The 18,591-nt window shown below is 58.5% G+C and overlaps 1 protein-coding gene across 1 annotated transcript in view; it reads left to right on the forward strand.

The window, feature by feature from the left end:
- The window catches only part of Zc3h3 (zinc finger CCCH-type containing 3), an 83,614-nt gene that overhangs the window by 41,703 nt on the left and 23,320 nt on the right, over nt 1–18,591 (forward strand). The window contains exon 5 of the mRNA XM_047518898.1: nt 14,665–14,816. Within this exon, the coding sequence (XP_047374854.1) occupies nt 14,665–14,816 (152 nt within the window). The remainder of the gene's footprint in view (nt 1–14,664; nt 14,817–18,591) is intronic.

Raw genomic sequence — 18,591 nt, forward strand, 5'->3', positions numbered from 1 at the left:
GTTGTTTGCTGCAGGAGGCAGGAGTCTGCTGGAGGCGGCCCCCGGCTCCTGTGCAGGAGGACCCTGGTGGGCTCCAGGTGTGGTCAGCCTGTGTGCAAGGGTCTCAGGCCCACCCTGACCCAGGGGAGGGCACGTGGGGATGGCTCCCAGAGCCCCCTTCCCTTGCCCTAATTCCCAAGGCTTCCCCACATGGTGCTGAAGCAGGTCTCCTTCGGCAGGTTTTTTAGAATTTTATTTTATGAGACCAGGCGGTTACAGCTCCCCAAGTGCTGTAAAAGTTAATGTGATGGCCTCCCTGCGCCTGTGCTCATTTTTATAATTTTTTATTTTATGAAACAGGACAGGGAGCTTAGTGACTTATTACTATTCATTTCGTTTCAATGCAGTAAATATTGATTCAGTTGGGGGTTTTCAATTTAAACCACTCGGCGATTATATAAAATATTACTGGCCTCTGAAATTATGCTTACCGATCCCTTCGGCTGCTCATTAAGGAAGGAGTGCAATTTTTAGACCCCTTTGCCTTCATCATTCTAATAAATGGGCCGAGATACGTTTTTGCGCGGAAGGTGCCACAGAAGCTGCTAGCAGGGGCTTGACAGCACGGATGCAGCTCTTAATTTGGAAGTCGTTCTGAAGTGCGCTGTGGTTATTTATTTATTTCTGTCTGTTTGAGGCAGGCAGGCCGGCCTTGCTGCTCCGGCCCTCGGTGGTGCTGGGACTGTAGGGCTGAGTTGGCATCTTCCCTGGCTGGATGCCAGCTGTCCCTGCTGGCTGTGGGCAGCCCAGGACCCCATGCCCTCCCTTGGCCTTTGGGGGAGGGATGGAGAGGAGAGCCCTCCTTCCCAGGGCATCAGCTGGTCCTGAGCGTCACCAAGGCTGGGATGTACCTGAAGGTCAGCTGGATCCTTTAGGATCTCATCCAGAGAAAGGGAGGGGACTTTTTCTTAGAGATGTTAGAACCCAACCCTGAGGACCTGTGGGGCAGGCAGGCCCGAGGCAGGAGCCCCTGGATGCCAGGGCCCCGCTGGTGCCCAAGACAGCTACTTCTTGCTCCTTTGCTGTCTTGACAATGTATGCACACCACGCAGTGTCCACACAGGCGTGGGCAGCAAGTTGTAGTTCTCCCAGGCCACCCTGGCATTGGAGCAGGTTGGGGCTTCTGGGTCCAGTTCTGTTCTTTGCCCAGTCTGCCTCCACCTAGATGGGCAGCTTCTGATGGGGAGCTCTAGGTTGGCGCTGAGGCCAGGACAAGTATGCTGTGGGCTGAGAGTCCCCCCAGTAGGCGCAGGACCCCGTGCTACCAGGCAGAGCCAGGGCCTGAGCCATACCCCAGCTGCCCCCCAAGATAGCACAGGTGTCTGGAGTGGGGCAGGGCAGGGCTGAGGCCCCAGGCCCTTCTGCCACAGGGGTCACACGCACCTCGCACGACAGCCCCCTGCAGCATGGCAGTCAGTTTGTCTCTGCTTCCTCAGTGGACTGTGGAGCAAGCCTGTGGCTGGAAGGGATGTGTGAGACTGCCTGAGTGGCAGAGGGAGGGTTGGGCCAGGGGTGAGGAGGAACTCGACAGGTGGGTCATGACCCTGGAATGGCCTTGTGGGAGGACCGGCAGGGGACTTGGGGCCCCCCTCTGCTCCATCTCTGGTGGAGACCTGCTCCCCAACCCCACTGGGCCCCCCAGTGCAGCACTGAAGGTAGGTAGGGTGACGAGGAGGGTACCTGGAGGTGGCAGGAGCAGCAGTCCTGGGAAGACTAGTGTCCGTCCCGTCCCTCCTCCCTGCCCTGAGCTCTGCACTGAGGCCCTGCTGCCTGGGCTGTCTTCTGCTGGCCCTGCGGCCCTGCTGGCCCTTTCCTGTTTCTGTCTCCCAAGCCCCCTCTTGGCTCAGTCTCTGTGTGCAAGCTCAGTGTCTGCCCGACTGTCTTTTTTCCTCATTCCTCTGTCCCTGCTCCTCCACCATGTGTCTTTCCTCTGTGGCATGACCTCTCTGCCCCCATTTTCTCTTTTTCTCTCGGTATCAAGCCACACTCTGGCGCTGTGGCCCCAACATGGGTGGGAGGGAATGCTCCTAATGCTCCTGGGGAGTATGCCTCAGGCAGAGGGAGGTGGGGGCTCCCCAGCAGAGGTGTGCTCAGTGGGTGGAGTCCATGGCCTGTGGCAGTGCAGGTCTGAGGGACAGCCAAGTGCACACAGCAGCACCGATGTGGCTCCACACTCCGCCCCTCTCAAGTGCACCCACACCTGTTCTCTCTGGCGGGAATCCTAGTCCTGTGTATTCTCTACCTCCCTGCTCCAACTGTCTGCCCCCATCCCTGCTGGGCGAGGATGGTGGCAAGGGACTGGGGCCCTGAGGGTGAGGAGATCCTCTTTGTACCCACTGAGACATCTGTGGGGCCCATACTGGGGATGACCTCAAAGCGGTGGCTGTGGCACCCACTCCTGAGCCCTGTGTGTGGCACACGGACTGTGATCCATGGGATGGGAAAGTGATGTCTTTGTCCTTCTCATTGGCTCATGGGGAACTGTGGTCCTGCTTGAGGCCTCCAGGCTGGCCCCCAGGAGTAGCACTGCAAAGTCAGGCAGGTGTGACTTCTGGGTCCCAGCTACGGATGGGCATCCCTGTCCCTTTTGTGGGTGAGCCCTGAGTGACAGGACTAAGGAGGGCCCTGTGAGATGCTGCAAAACCACAGGCCACATATGGCCTTCCTGTGGTCTGTCAGTAACCCACAGGGATGGGCCCTAGGGGAAATTGGACACCAGGGCTGTAGGGTGCATCTTCATCTCACCTGAGGTGGTCGGCAAGGAGTGCTCGGAAGAGCCTGTTAGGTCTCTCCTGTGGGGTCTGTGGAGCACTCCTCAGCCTGGGCAAGTCCACTTACTGGCCCCCCAGCCCCACTGGTCCCACAGGAGGGGCCTTGGAAAGAGAGTAGAGGAGACTGGAGACACCCACCTGACAGCAAGAGATAAATTGTCCTCATCACTCAGCGCCACCTGGTGCTTGACTCCATTAAATACCACTTTAAGTGGCACTTTTACCCTGGTTTTAGAGGAGGTAGTAAAGTATTGTTCAAATAATCAATGTCATACTAACTCCTCACATCCATCAGCCCTTCAGCTGATCTTACCTGTCGCTTCACCTCTCAACCTGGGCCCAGGGTCTGACTGGCGGGCAGGCATGTCCCTGCCCAGGGCCTGGGGAGCACAGCACCACTGGGGACAAGCTCACGTACTCCTGCCATGCTGCAGGACCAGGTGGGCTCACCAGCACCCTGCTGTGCCTTGTGGAGTAGGAGGGTGCCCATGGTCATGACATAGTGGGACGTGGCACTGGAGCACCCAGGGGTTGCTGGGCCCCTGGGAGGTCTGCCCCACCGTCTCCCTGCCTTGCCTTTCCTCACCCCACTCCTATTGCTATGTCCTCAGAGATGGGACTTTAGCAACACCTACCTCCACTCCCCCGCCTGCAGCTTAGGGGCCCTTGGTGAGGGATCTCTCCTTGCGCCTGCCAGGGAACTGTACTTCACGCCCCTGGCTCCTGAGGCTTCCCCCTTCCGTTCCTCCCTTCTCCCAGCCCCGAGGCTGTTGGGGGTCTCTCTCTGTCGTGTGCCACCCGGGGCTCCATTGAGGAGTCAGGGTGACGGGTGTTTCCTGAGGTGCAGGTGGGCTGGGGTCTAGCCATGCCTGTTGTTTTGCTGACTTTCCCCACGTCAGCAGGGTGCCTGTGGCTGCCCGCCCACTGCCCAGAGTCGTCAGCCCCCAGTGTAATTTGCGGTGGGATGTCTGTTGAGATTGCGTCCACTTCCCAAGTCAGCACTTAATTGGCAAGGCGCTTGATTTAACAGCGTGGGAGCCTCCACCGGAAAAATGGCTTGAATAAATCACTGCTCGACGCCAGAAAATAGATATAATCTCAGCATTAACTACATTAATAGTAGCAGGAGCCGAATTAAGAAAGCCATAAAGCACAGGCGGGGGGCATAAATTATGGCCTGCTCCTCCCCTCGGGTCTTCGAGGGTGGGCCTGGGCGGGGCAGGGGCTCCATGGCACAGGCCCACCTTGTGGTCAGCCTGGATGGAAGGGAGACCCAGGCCTGTGGCCATGGCCCTCCCTACTGTTCCCCCAGCCTACAGGGGCTGCAGGCAGGTTGCTGAGTGCTGAGCCTCAGGGCCCCAGGGAGGTCGCCTGGTGACTCAGCCCTTCCGTCCTTGCTCCTGCTTGCTCAGGGCCTGGCCTAGCAGCCACTGCCCCACAGTGCCGGCAGAGGCCAGACGGCCCCGTGTTGCGTGTGGAGTGGAGTGGCGGAGGGGGTTCTCAGCTCTCTCCCGTGTGGAGTCTGTGCTGAGAAGCCCTCTCGGAGGAGGTGTCTGGTTGCAGAGGCGGCACAGCTGGACCACCTGCTGCCGTCCACCTTGGGCCTGGCCTTAAAACCTGAACCTCTGCTCTTCCTTGTCCTTACCCTGGCCTGCCTGAGGAACCTCTCTCATCCCGATGACCCCAGGCACTGCTGGGCTACTGCATGGGCGTGGTGGCCTGGGCAGTCATGTTTAGGACTGGCTGGGCTGGACATGTCTTGCAGGCAGGTCAGTGCTTGGACAGCAAGCAGAGGAGGGTGTGGCCTGGGCTTCGCTTTCGTTTGGCTCGTGGTCTTTCTCAGGTTCGCTGTTGTCTCTGGCTTGCCTCCTCCTGTGAAGCTGCAGCGCCATTCCAGCCTTGAGGACGTCCCCGTGTCCTGCTCCTCGGTGGCCCCTTTGCTTTTCAATGTGTGAGGATTCATGCCAGAAGCTCGGTGCTTTTCCCTGCACTGAAGTCAGCCCTTTCAGTCTGATATGTTCGTTGCTCAGAGCAGCCTTCCTGCCCCTGGGTGGTGTCTTGCGGGGGCCCCAGTGTCTCTGGCCTTGAGGCCCCCTTGGACATATAGTAATGGAAGCATCAGGTGGTAGCGCAGTGGCTGGTTCCTATTGCTCAGCACTTGCCGTGCACTGGATTGTGTTCCACCAGAACCCCAGGTTGAAGCCCAGGCCCCCAGTTTGACTGTGTCTGGAGACAGGTCGTTAAGAGGCAATTAAGGGTTAGTGGGTCAGGTGTGTCTGGCTGTCATGGGCCTGAGCAGCTGCTTGTGAGGAAAGGAAGAGATGGGGCTGCAGAATAGCCCCGTGAGAACAGTGGGAAGGCATTGCCTGCAGCCAAGAGAGCCTCCCCAGAGAGCAGGGAGCAGCCCGTGCCTGCCCACACACCCTAGGTCTCCAGGCCATCGGCATCCTTCCCCCAGCTGGGTCGTGCTTCATGGCACAGGCCATCGCTCATCTGTGTCTGTGTCACTGTTGACAGGTAGGCGGAGCTGCTCTCAGCTTTGCTGGGCACGTCTTTGTGTGACAAGGCGTCTTGTTTCTGTGGAGCTGCTTCCTCAGGGAGGGACGCTGAGGCCTGCCCGTGGACCATGGTGGTTGCTTCAGCCTCCAGTCATTGCAGCGCAAGTGTTCAGTGGCCCAGGGCCCTGGCCAGCTCCTCTGGGTCAGCTTTCCTGGTGGAGTCATGCTGGTGATGTGTAGTGTCATTGCACAGAGGTCTTAATTTGTGCAACCTGAGCGCAAGTGATGCTGAGCCTTTTTTCATATACTTAATGCTCTGTGGCTGTGCTCTTTGGTGGAGTGCCTCTTTGGGTCCCTTGTTCTTTTTCACATTTGCCTTTTTATTGATTCGTTGGAGTTCTTTATGTATTATGGATACATTCCTCTCTCACAACAGCTCTACTACCAAGCCACACCCCCATCCCTAGGACTTGCTCTTTAATGATGTCTGATTTATTGATCTTTTCTTTTACAAGTAGTGCTCTTTGTATCCTGTGTATGAAATATTTGCCTACCCAAGGTCATTGGAACATTCACATTTAAACTTGTGATCCTTCGTGAGGTTTTTTTTTGTGTGTGTGTGCCAAAGATTGAACCCAGGGGTGCATAACCACTGAGCCACATTCCCAGCCCTTTTTTATATTTTTGTTTAAAGACAGGGTCTCCCTGAGTTGCTTAGGGCCTCGCTAAGTTGCTGAGGCTGGCTTCGAATTAGCGACCCTCCTGCCTCAGGCTCCTGAGCTGCTGGGATTACAGGTGTTTGCCACGCACCCAACTTGAGTTAATTTTTGCTGGTGACCAGACGTAGGTGTGGTTCAAGGTTCTTTTGTCTCCCCATGGAGATACTTTGTTGAAATGAGCCTGACCTGCCCAAGCTGTCACCCAGGTACGGATGTTGGGCTCTCTGGCCTCCCCATCCTCACCGTACTCATTTGTTTGTGTTCTTAGTGATTCCTGAATGTTTATTCTTCCTGGTGAAGTGTGAGCACTGGGTCCTGTCCTCAGCCTTCCCAACATCCATCTTCCAGATGGCTTTGTTCTTGCCATCTCACCCACTTGCCCAAGGTCCTAGGAGACCCAGCCTCACTTCACGTGCCTCCTGTTCTCAGTACCTCACGAGCAACATCTATCTGGGCTCTGCCTGTGAGCCTCTCGCCCTCTCTGATTTGCTGAGGCTGTTGGTTTCTGCACATCTTTACTTTTCCCTCAGCCACCTGTTCACCCTCTGAATCTACTGTGTTCGGTGGTGCTGCGTGGGCTTTCCCTGCAGGCATGATGGTGAGGCTCCCTGGCTGCATGAGGGCCTGCTGAGGTCACCGCCTCATCGGGGAGCCAGCTGGATTTGAAGCCTGACCCTAGGAGAGCTGTCCCACAGGTCAGGGGAGTGTCACTGTGAGCCTGCTTGGATAGCAGGCCCAGCCCTGCCCCTCAGGGGCTGCGTGAGTCAGGTGGGTCCTGGGTCAGCAGCCAGGAAACCTGGGCGGCACCAGGTGCAGAAGATGGAGAGCGCTGCCCAGGGTTCATGGCAGCCGAACCTGCAGAGGGTGCGTGCACCAGCCACTGGGCCCAGCCTTCTGCCCATGGAGCTGAACTCTGCTCTCTGGAATAGGGCCATTAAGGTCCAGCAGTACCTGTTTTTTGCAGTTAACGTACAAAGCACCAATAGCTTCAGCTGAAATGGATTTTTAAAAGTGTCATTTTATGGAGAATTTTACTTTCCATCTTGTTGTTTATTAGGCTCTTAAAGGGAAAGCTTGTAATGCATCCATTGATCGAAATACCAATTGAATAGATGTGAGCACATAAAATACATAGAATAGTCCCGGCCCCTCATAATGGGGCAGCAGCATTTGTAATGGAGGCAGTGCAATTAGTATCGCCCACCACCACACCAGCTGGGCTGGGAGGGGGTGCCCCGAACCGTCCTTGTTGGTGACTGGGGAGTCCCAGGGGGCTAGTTCCCTCCTTCCCCTCCCTCCCTCCAGAGGCCTCAGGGGCCACAGTGAGCCCTGCCGTGGAGCCCTGCCAAGCTGCTCTCTGTCCTGGAGCAGTCTCTCCTCACACACAGCTGCCTGCCTGTAGCCCTTCCCGCCTGCCACACCTGCCCGAACCCAGGCCTTGGCTCCCTTGCCCTGCGCTGCCCTGGGCCTGGGTCAGCGCCTCGCCTGCCACTGTGAGCCTGAGGGATGATGCCTGGAGACTTTGAGACCTCCAGTCCTAACCCGAGGCCCTTTCCCTCAGGGTGACCCCAGGGCTCCAGCATGGTCTCAGCTCCCACCCAGGCTTGTGGCCCTGCTGCCCACCTGCTAGAGGCTTGTCTGGGGTAGAGGAACTGCTGGACAGCCTCCACACACGTGCCGCAAGGTGGACACCGTTGAGGGTGCCCAGCTGCAGCCTGAGCAGTTCTTCAGTCAGGTCCTGTAGCCCTGGAGCAGGGGCTGCTATGTACCTGTGGTCTGGTCATGGGCTTTGGGCATGGTGGGCTGGGCTCGAGAGGAGGTGGCTGTGTGGTGGAGTAAGGTTCCTCGAGATCAGGAGGCCAGCACCATCATGAATCCACGCCTGTGTGTCCTCCGAGTCATCAGGCTTCAGTCTGGTGCAGAGGCAGGCCTCCAGTGGGTCCCTGTAGCACCGAGCCTGCTCAGCACCCCACCTGCCTCTGCTCTGCCAGGCCCTCCCCTGAAGGACTGTCCCCATCCAGGAACCTAGGGCACTGGGCTGCCCCAGGTCAAGTGGGCTTGGCCTGCCGCAGTGAGGGGCCCTTCTGGTTGGGCTGTGCAGCCCAGGCAGGTGGGGCCCGTGCCGTGCAGCCAGAGGGAGGTGGTGAGCTGACCCACACCAGCACTCAGGCACGCATACATGTGCACACACACCATCGGGCACACACTTGCCCATGCTCGCCCTCCCTAGCTGAGCCGTGTGGTGGGCCGTCGTCGTTTCCGGTGGAAAGCCCGGCTAAGCAGTTTAGTGCCTGTCACGGCGGCTTCGCCTGACCTACTTGGGGATTCGCCGTGCGAGCTGCCTCTTCTGCTGACTGCGCACTCCCGCTAGCTCAGCTTCGAGCTTCAAAAACCGTGCTCCATTTCCTGAAAAATGCTTCCCTGGTTGTTTTCTCTGCTCCCCTGCTGGCCTACCCATCTCTTGCACTGTCATCACTGGCCAGAGTGCCCTGGCTAAGGGACAGCTGGGTCTGAAGCCCACACACTGCCTCTCCCCAGCCAACCACATTGGGGTCAGCACCCTGCTTGGAGGACTTCAGTTCCTGGGCCTTGCACCCTTTGACCCCTGCTTCTCTCTCCATCCTGCCACTCCCTTTGTACCTAGCCCGTGCTGCCAGGCTGTCCCTCACTGCCCCATCTTTGCAGGCTTCTGTTAAGCAAGCCTACCTCAGTCCCATCTCCCTTTAACCGATCCCTCCCTCCCTCTCCCTAGAGGTCATGGGAGCCCTCAGGTGGCACTCCACAGCCCTCCCAGGCCCTACTCCACGCCTGGCATGTGTTCCCTCAGCACAGGTCATGGAGCCATCTGCATGCCTCACAGCACAGGCAGGCACCCAGCAGCTACGGCCAGTCCTCAGGGAGCCCTGGGTAACAGGCTGTGGCTGCTGGGCAGAGCCACCTAGGCTGCGAGAGTCTCATGCTCATCAGGGGTCAGGGAGGGCTTCCCCCAGGACGTGGCTCCTGAGCTTGGGCTCAGACATGCTCAGAACACCAGGCAGAGGAACCATGGGTGCAAGGGGCCAGTACCAGGAGAGAGCACAGTACTTTGCAGGATGTGGAACTTTCCATGGAGGCTAACATTCTGGACTGGAGGGAGGAGGTGAGAGTAGTGGACAGGAAGGACCCAAGATCCCAGTGCACAGGACCTTGTGACAATGAGGGGACCCACTGCTGAGTTTGAGGGGACTCCATCAAACATCTAGTTTCATACTGATGGTCAGAGCATGTTTGGAGCAGGGACCCCACCAGGGAGCTGTGAAGCAGAGTAAGGACCCCAGCCTGCACAGGAAAGGCCAGACTGGCTCTGCAGTGTCAGCAGAGGCTGCTTGGCAGCCGTGCAATTGGTGCAGAAGCCTGGGCTGATCCTGAGGGCTTTGCATGGTAGGCCCGAGGCAGAGCCAGGCTGAGGTTATGGGGATTGGTGGTGAGCTTGTGAGGGAGGGGAGTGGTCCAGGGTGGGAGGGGGCAGGGGAGGTGGACCAGCAAGGTGTTTGTTTATTTCTTCTTAATAGGTAAGACTTGAGAGTGGTGGATAGCAGCAAGACAATCCAGAGTAGGACTGGGTGGGGGCCCCTCACTGCGGGGGCTGACAGGATGCCGTCTCAGTTTACCTCCCAGTGTCCAGTGTCCCTTTACCCATTGCACTGTATGTGGCCTTCTGTGCAGGAAGGAAATGAACTTCAAACCCCAGCCCCTGCCCCTCTGTGGGCTACAGGCCTCTTCCTCTGGGTTGACCCCAGTGCTGAGAGACACTGGTCCCTGCCTTGGGGCCTGGGGACCAGATCAGGGGTTGGTCCTTGAGAGGCCTGCCTTCAGGGGTCCATCCCTGTCCTTGGAGGATCTGTGCCCACCTGACCTCTAGTGTTTGTTCAAAGATGCCGTTGAACCTGGCCAGCATGGGACATAGCATCCAAGTTTGAAAGTTGCTTGGCTATGGCCTGTGCCTCTTGGGTCCCACCTGTCAGTTGTACCCTGTTTGGGGTGTCCTGGAGGGCCTCTTGGCACCTTTACCACCTGTATCTGAGTTAACCACTGACCCTCCCCAGTCCAGGCAGGCTGGTCTCTAGCAGAGGGGTATGTTGCTTTCTCTGGTCCTAAGGCTACGTCCCACACACAGAGAAGGCACAGGACCAAGAGGCTATTGTGTGGACTCTTTGGGGTGCAAAGGGGCCAGGCTACCTGGAGGGGCTGCACTTATAGGGGGGCAGGTGACAGCCTTCAGAAGGAGCTGCTCTCCATCAAATGAGTGTCCACCAAGCCTTGGGCAGCTGCTGCTAGCGTACGGAAGTCACCTCCGGGCAGGTGCAGGCAGGGGCAGCGTGTGTGCATGTAGTTGCTGAGTGTGTGGAGGCTGTTTCTTGTCTGGTGTGCATCCCATGCCCCACCCAAGAGACCACCAGTCTGGTCTCATGCCAGCACACACGCTTGTCAGTACCCACGAGGCATGGGTCTCAGTGTGTTGGAGGCTGTGCTGACCCTCCCTAACAGTGCCCTCAGGGAGGGCAGAGCATGGTGTCCAGGGTTGGCCCTTAAACACAAATTTGGGTTGGAGGACATGAGAGCCCAGCAGGTGGACATTCCGGGACCTGCCCTCAGGGCCCAGCAGATATCTCAGGGAATCTGAGATGACCCCTGGGCTCAGTAAAACCTAAGGGCCTCAAGGATAGCCTCCCTCTGTCCTGCCCAGGCCCCTCAGAAGTAGGGAAAAGTCAGGCCCAGCCGCCACTCTGTCCTGGACAGCCTCTGTCAGGGAAGCTGCGGGTGCTCTGAGGGGAGCGCAGCCCTTCCTGTAGCCCTACTTCTGTGGGTGTCTCTCCCGTCACCACCACTTTCCATTTGAAATGTTATCACCCCCACCCTGTCTGTCCTTTGTGCCCCCCCAGGGGGAGAGGGGAGGCCCAGCCTCACCCCAGTGTAGTCAAGGTTATGGTGATAAATCCTGGGGCATTGTCACTTCTATTCGGAGTAAATTGGCTGGCCGCTTTCGGGCTGAAGGAAAGATAATTTGCTGTAGTATTTCAAATGGATTAGAAATGGATTTGAAGGGAAAGTTCATGCCTCCCATTACAAAGGCGAGGAAGAAGACTATCTTAAGGCACTGTTCCCTCCCTGGCCTTCATTATCCACGCTTAATACCTTTCCTATTTTCCAGCGTTAATGAAATTTCCTGGCGGCATGGGCCTGCCGGACGGATGGGAGAAGCCTTTAGATCTGCGGCTCCGTTGCAGAAAAGGAATTACAGAGCGCTGCCGTGAGGGCAGGCGCTTGCAGGGTCCTTGGCCCCGCTATTATCTCATTAATCCTACCCCTTCTTCTCTGTACAGTTGGTTTCTAAAGGCTGTCCTCTCCATTAGGACGACAATTTACTGGAGTGCTGTGACACCAAGGCAGTGAAAGGCTACAGGCCCGCCCTGCTCCCTCCCGCTGCGGACCCGAGCCGTGGGAGGTGAGGGAAGGGCAGGTGGTGAGCCCAGCTGCTCCCAGACCTGGGGACACCGGCATGTGTGGGTTGATGGCAGGGGACTGCCACCCTTCTGACCTGCCAACTTGGGTCCACAGATGTCCTATAGCTGCCGTCAAAGGGGGTGGGTTTTTAAGAAGAAACGGTGGCACAGATGGATTGTCCATGATGGACTTCAAGAACAAGCATGCAGAATGACCAGGAGCGGGAGGAAGTAGAGCTCTTGGGCTCTGGAGAAGAGTGTGGGAAGCAGTCCTCTGCAGAGTTGTCCTCCACCTGCCGCCACCTAGCCTGGCCCTCGCTGGCTCCTGGCCTCCTCAGGAGGGCCCTCAGCAGCCAGAGAGCATGAGGCTCTTGGTGCACAGAGTTGGGGGCTATAGGCCTCATGGGCAGAGACTCACGTTACCAGGGGAACCGCTCCCCCGTCCTGACAGGTGGGCAGGGTCCCTGTGGCTGCATGGCGTACCTTCAGTGCCTGGCTATGCCTGTGTGTCTGCCCTTAGTGAGGGGTAGGTGGAAAACAGGTTCAGCACCCACCCCAAGACACTTTGGAGAGGAGCTGGGAAACACATTCCTGCAGGCAGATTCTCACAGTGCTGGGCCTTGCATAGTGGTTGGACACAGGTCTGGCTACCTCCTGTTCCTTGTATTTTCTGGTGGCCAGGGACAAACACGGCCATTCTGTAGGTGGAGAGGAGGTACTTGGGAGTATTGTGAGGGCAGGACCTGCCTGGGTCCCAGGTCAGAGCACAGAGGCAGAGGTGTGCCTGGCCTGGTAGGGAGGGCCAAAAATGGCATGCACAGGGGCTCTGGACAGTGAGACAGTTGGGGGTTCTGGGTAGTGAGGGCTGGGGCATTCCCAGGGACCTGCCAGGCATAGTGGCCACTGCCTTGAGCTCAGTTCACGACTCAAGATTTGGGGTCAAGGTGGATGTCACTCAGGTAGCACCGACTTCTGAGCCTCCAGAACCAGCAGGGCTCTGGTGTGGGAGAAGATCCTCCTGTCGAGGGCCACCACTCCTGTGCCCCAGCCCCTAGTGCAAGCCCAGGGTACAGAGCAGGTCTGAGGGTATCCTGGAGCTTGGAGTCTGGCCCACTTTGCCTTGCGCCATAGGGGCACAGGAGTCCAGCAGGTGCTTCTCTGTTGCCCCAGTAGTACCCAGGGGGACCCACGGGAGCATGTGATGGGTGCCCTTTGGCAGGACTCGTTCCCTCCAAGACTGGCATTCATAAACTTGGATTTTAATTAAGGGAAACTGGGTCGTGCCTTTTGCGGCCTGCCTGCCTGTTTGTACTTACACTGCAGCTTTGGTCCCCAGAGCACCCGCTTACTCACTCACATTATCTCACTAATGGGGCCGCAGAGGCCACTGGCTCTTGAGTTACCCCAGCTTGCAGATGGGGAGACCGAGGTCCACAGGGACTGAGGTGCTGCACACAGGAGATGGCAGCAGTCTGAGAATGGGGCTGCTCCCCTGCTCAGTACCTGTGTTTCTGAGTGGCTTCCCTTGGGTGGCAGGGCAGGCTGTGATGGGCGGTGCTGCGGGTGCTATGACCAGGCCATCTGCAACCCTTACCTGTCCAGCCAAGCAGGCGTACCCCACCTGTTGTTGCTCAGCAGCCCTAGCCTGGGATCACCCCTCCTTGGCCTGGATGACAGACAGGGTTGGAGGCCCGGGCACTCCACTGGGGGAGCCTCTTTCCCAGCTTTGCTTCCCTCAGGAACTGGGTCATGGGCTGTGGGACAGTGGGGGTCAGTGGGACGGGCTCAGCGGAGGATTCAGAAGGGAGGGAGCATGGCCCTACACATTCCTGGGTTGACTATCTTAACCTCCCACTGGAGCTGTTCCCTTGGCTGCTCCCTGGGCTGATGTGAAGGCTGCCATGGACTCTGTTGATAGACAGCTGTGCCCATGACTGGGTACAGTGGCACACACAGGAGGAAAGTTCAAGACCAGCCTCAGCAACTTAGCGAGGCCCTCAGTAACTTAGACCATGTCTCAAAAAATAAAAAGGGCTGGGGATGTAGCTCAGTGGTAAAGCACCCCTGGATTAGATCTCTAGTACCAAAAAAAAAAAAAAAAAAGACAACTATACCCATGGCCCAAATTTGCCAGGGGGTGCAACATATGCAGTTGAAGGTTGTGGCATCGTGTCATGAGCAGAATCTGAGCACATATGGAATCTAGGCTTGATTTGTGTAAACACTTCGCTCCTAAAATGCCTCCTGAGTCAACTGGTCTCTCTGCCAGGCCCCTGAATCCTCTGCTCAGCGATAGCCTGCTCGTGTCATAGCTGGGCAGACCCGTTGGGTTGGTGGGGCAGCTGCCGAAGCCTCTCTGAGTGGCATCATCGCAGCCTTTCCCCATCCTGCCTGTGCCTGGTTCCCTTGGAGAATGTGTGGGGTCCGGCAGGATGGGACTGGGGAGGGAGTGGGGCAGCCACTGGGATTCAAGGTCCTTCCAGCCCAGGTCTGTTCTTCTGGCCTGGGTCATCCACTCCATTAATCCTATGACTGTTTCGGGCCTCTTGGGCCCTTGGCCTCCAGGGAATCAGCATTTCTCCCAAACAGCTGACCTGATTGGGTCTGCCAGCTACCCCACAGGCCCTAGTGCAGGACTCTCTCAGGGAGAGGGACAAGGAGGGGAAGGACAAGTGGCACTCCTACTGAACCATGGCATCTGGGGCAGGTCTGAGAGAGATGGCCACCAGCCTTGGCAGAGACCTCAGGGATGCCTTCTGCAGGTGACAAGTGACCAGACCTTTCCCCACAGCCCATCAAGATGCAGGTACCCTGGCAGCTGTCCTCCCTGAAGCTCAGGGGCCAGCCCAGGCTGACTGTCCAAGGGAAAGGCCTTCCACACAGCCCTGTGAGGCTCCTTGGTTCCCAGCCAGGTTGGCAACACCACCTTCTGTCACTCTAGTCAGCATTCCCTGCTGCCACAGAAGCACACCTGCAAGGCAGGGGACAGAGGCCTGGTGGCTGAACTGATGGCCTAGAACCTCCCTGACTGTCATGTGTCCCAGGCAGCAAGTGCTCTGTCTAGGCTGGCCTGGCTTCCCTGGCCCTGGCATTAACCACTAAGGCTCCATCCCGTCCTGGGTCCCATCTGATGGGCATTTTTCTGTCTCTGCAGATCCCTGGTGCTGAACCGCCTGCGTCCTACGGTCACTGGGAGCGGGAAAGCCCCGCCTGGTTCCCCCCGGTGGGGCAAAGGCTACCGCTGCATTGGAGGAGTGATGTACAAGGTGTCAGCCAACAAGCTGTCCAAGACCTCCAGCCGGCCAGGTGACAGGACAGCAGGACCCTCTTTCGCAGGGGCAAGGCAGAGGCACTGGGGAGCTTGTGGGGGCACTGTAGGCCAGCATGTTGCTGCTTTTCCAGGCCTTGGCTCCAACCGCCTCCCCCAGGCCTGGGCTCAGCCCTGTATGAAGAGCAAGGCTGGGCCTGGGGCTCTGGGGACATATGGTGCTTCCCAGTGGAGCACCCCAGCCGCATGAACTGTGCTCTTGCACATGTGCAGAGCCTTGGTAGGCCAATGGGTCGGTGTACAGGGAGGGTGCTAGGAGGCCTTGCAGCCCTTCCACCCCTGGGAAGGCCCAGCGCCTGCCTCTTGCTTGGCCGAACAGCCTCTGGTTTTCCATGTGCTTTGCTCATGGACAGGGAACAAGCCAGGGGAGCATGCCTCAGCGAGCAAGCACCTGGGGCCTCACGCCGCCTTGCCGACTATCTGGAGGCAGCTGCCCCCACACAGGCCCAAGCCCTGCCGCTGCCCAGGAGACAGACATGAAAAAGGAAGTGCTCTGGACATGATCAGTGCATAAACTAGCTAGAATGTTTTGGTTTCAGTGTGGTTTAACCTCCTTGTCCACCAGAAAAAGGATTATAGGCCGGTCTTGGGACCAAGCAGCCCTGCCCACCCATCAGAGGGGCTGGGGGAGAAGAGGCTCAGTCCAGGGGGAAGTGGGGTGCCCAGGGCATCATCTGCAGTGGGCAAGGCAGTAGTAAGGAGCCTTCCTCCCTAGAAACCAGCCCCTCTACCTGCTCCCTCCTGACTGTGCTCCCAGGGCCTGTCTCCAGGGCCCAGGGGCTTCCAAACTTCCAGTTCCCTAGGCAGGATGCATTGGGGATGTGCTTCCTAAGAGTGGCACTTGGGCTGGGGAGAGCCAGGTTAATTCTCTATTGGACCTGAATCTGCTCTGCTCCTGGGCCTCTTTCCATCTGTACACATCTGTGGTCTCATCTCTGCCCCATACTTGAAGTGTTCGATGACCAGGCCTTCTGACCCACAAGGGGATAGTGCCTTGGGTTGGGGTACAGACCCTCTCATCACCTTGAGTGTGGGCACTCTGGTCACTTCTGACCCCGGAGCCATGCCTGCTACTAGCAACAGCATTCCCCCACTGCTGCAGTCTCTGTACCTGAGCCCTGCTGTGTAGCCCTGTGTGGGTGCAGATCCAGCCAGTGCTGGACCAGAAAGTTCATACCAGAGCTCAGTGGCTCCTCTTGACTCTCCTCAGGGTCCTGACCTCAGGCCCCAGCACCATTCTGCGTCTGGGTCCTGCTACCCACATGTGCTGGGCTGGGTGTGACTGTGGGGTGGGGCTGTACCCACTGCCCTGACTTCTCACATTCCCCTCATGGCCACAGGAGATGGCTGGGAGAGACCTGAAGGCTGACCAGGGAGTGGCAGCTTTGGACCTGGTCTCATTGAAGGTGCAGTGCCCTTCACTGAGGCCAGGCTGCTGCCCTGAGACTGGTGGGACGTAGGGAGGGAGGGCAGGGCTTTGGCTCCTCCCTGGGAAGCTGCCTCTTGCTCCTAGGACCCCTGGGCCAAGTGCTGAGCTCACAGAAGCCGCCTTTCCCCTTGCACACATGGTAGAACCCTGGTGGCCACAGAGCTCCTGACATCACCAGACTGTGGACAGTCTGTCCCGGGCACCCTTGCCCACTGGCCTCTGCTTTGGCTCAGCACTCCCCTGTCCTGGCAGCCACCCCGAGTGTGCCTCTGTTGAACCCAGCTTATGAGGGAGCACCTGGAGAGAGCAGGGCAGGTCCCAGGGCCGCCTCCCTGCAGCCTGTGGGGGGCACGCGGGGAGGGGGCTACCACCAAGCAGGGCTGTGGCTGCTCACGTCCTGCCGACCAGCCTTGGGAGTTACTGGGGGCAGTCCTGGGCTTGGCCCTCCCTCCTGGGAAGGGGTGTGGGGCAAGTGGACAGAGTGGCCTGGACAAAGCCACACCCTTCCGCGTGGTGGTAGGCAGGGAAGTAGCAGGCGAACTGGGCAGCTCAGCTGCCTGGCCCCCTGCATGGCCCCCACCTCACTGTGAGGAGGAAGGTGGATGGTCCCCAGCTGCGGGCTGCTGCTGACTGGCCCACTTAGATGAATCATAATTAAAGAAATAAATTTCCTTCTCTGGTGTCAGCGAAACTTTGACTTCAACAAGAAAGTGCGGCCCTCCATGAGGGTTGGGCCTCCTCCTCTGCTGGCTGCCCTTTTGGGCCCACAAGGGTAGTTAGCATCTGCTCCTGGTTGCCCTGACTCACTTCAGCTAATCCGCTCCCTCCTAGGCCCACCTTCCACTCAGAGGGCACAGTCCCTAGACCCCTTCCCACAGACTTTGGCCTGGGACCTGTGTCCTCAGCTGACTGGTCTATTCTGGGTCACCAAGAGCCTGGCGGCCCTGCAATCAGGTAGGAGTCCCAAGTCTGTCCTTACAGCTGCTGGACTCGGGCTCAGGCTCAGGCTGGCTGCAGGACTTGCTGGGCTTGTTCTGAGCCCCCAGACCTCCAGGGCCAAGTGAGGCAGGCGTGGGCTGTGGTCCCCACCTTGCTGCTGACCAGCTGCCACGTGTCCCTGGGCAAGTTGGCTCTCTGTGGCTCCTTATTGTGCCCTTCTCACTCCTCCTAGGTGCCATGAGGGCACAGCAGGGCACGTGAGGGAGGCCCTGCCAGCTGCAGCTCGCAGAGCCAGAGCCACTGGGTCACAGAAGCCCTGCCCCTTGCTTCCTCTCCCTGGGGCGCCCTCTGCTGTTCCAGTCTTTTCAGGCCTGCCAGGTGCTCTCAGCCACGCAGATGGGGGCTTGAGCAGCCCTCCTCTGACTTCCTGGGAAGGGACAGGCCAGCCTGGCAGTGGGCCCGGTGGTGGCATGTGAGCCCTGCCTGGTGCTCCCCAGGCTGTGCAGGGCGAATGAGAGCCAGGGGTGCTGAGGGCCTGGTGCCCAGCAACTCCCTTGGAGGGCCCATGGGCAGGAGGCAGGAAGCAGGTGGGGGTGCCAGGCAGGGGTGGAGCTGGATGAAGACAGTGGGTGTTTTGGGAAGCGCCTGGGAAGTGAAGTTCTCCAGGATGTGCAGTAGAGGTGGCACCTCGCGCTCCGAGGTCGGGGCTCGGCGGAGCTCTGCACCTCCAGTTGCCTGTTTTCAAACTCCTGCTTTATATGTGTTTTAACACTGCACAGCATTTGGAAAGGTGCCTCCCATCCTTGTCAAAACTCCCACCATGAGCCCCACACTGGCATGTTTTTAAGAGTAGAAAGTGGAAAGAAGAAAAAACTGCCCCCCTCGGGTCCTGACAGGCAGCACGTGACACCAGCATGTCCCTGACTGGGAGCAGATGGCGCCAATGTCACCAGCAGCCTGGGTGACAGCCCGGGAACCAAGAGCTCATTGACAGGCTATCAGATTGCACATCATTCACTGTGAAGGGTGGCAGGTGCAAGGGTGCGTCTTGCCACCTGGACAGGGGTCCACCACCACCCCGTGGACAGGTGCCCCCAGCTGGGAACATCAGCCATGCTGGGTATCCCCACCCCCGCGCCTCTTTGTCCTTGTTGATCCCCCTCATCCCCACATCCCTGCTTGTGCCCTCAGCCCCCAGCCCCTCCCTGGGCACCGTGGTCAGTCCCTGCTCGCCCAGCTCCTGGGCCTGGGCCGCCCTGCACTGCTGCACTCCTCCACTGGGGGTCTCGCCACTCAGCCCTGGAGATGCCCTTTCTGAACTTGGGGATGCCGAGGCTGAGGGTGGGAGCTCTGCTGGCAGAGGGGCCCATGGAGCTCCCTCCGGG

This window comes from Sciurus carolinensis, chromosome 1 (genome assembly GCF_902686445.1).
Source record: "Sciurus carolinensis chromosome 1, mSciCar1.2, whole genome shotgun sequence".
NCBI lineage: Eukaryota > Metazoa > Chordata > Mammalia > Rodentia > Sciuridae > Sciurus > Sciurus carolinensis.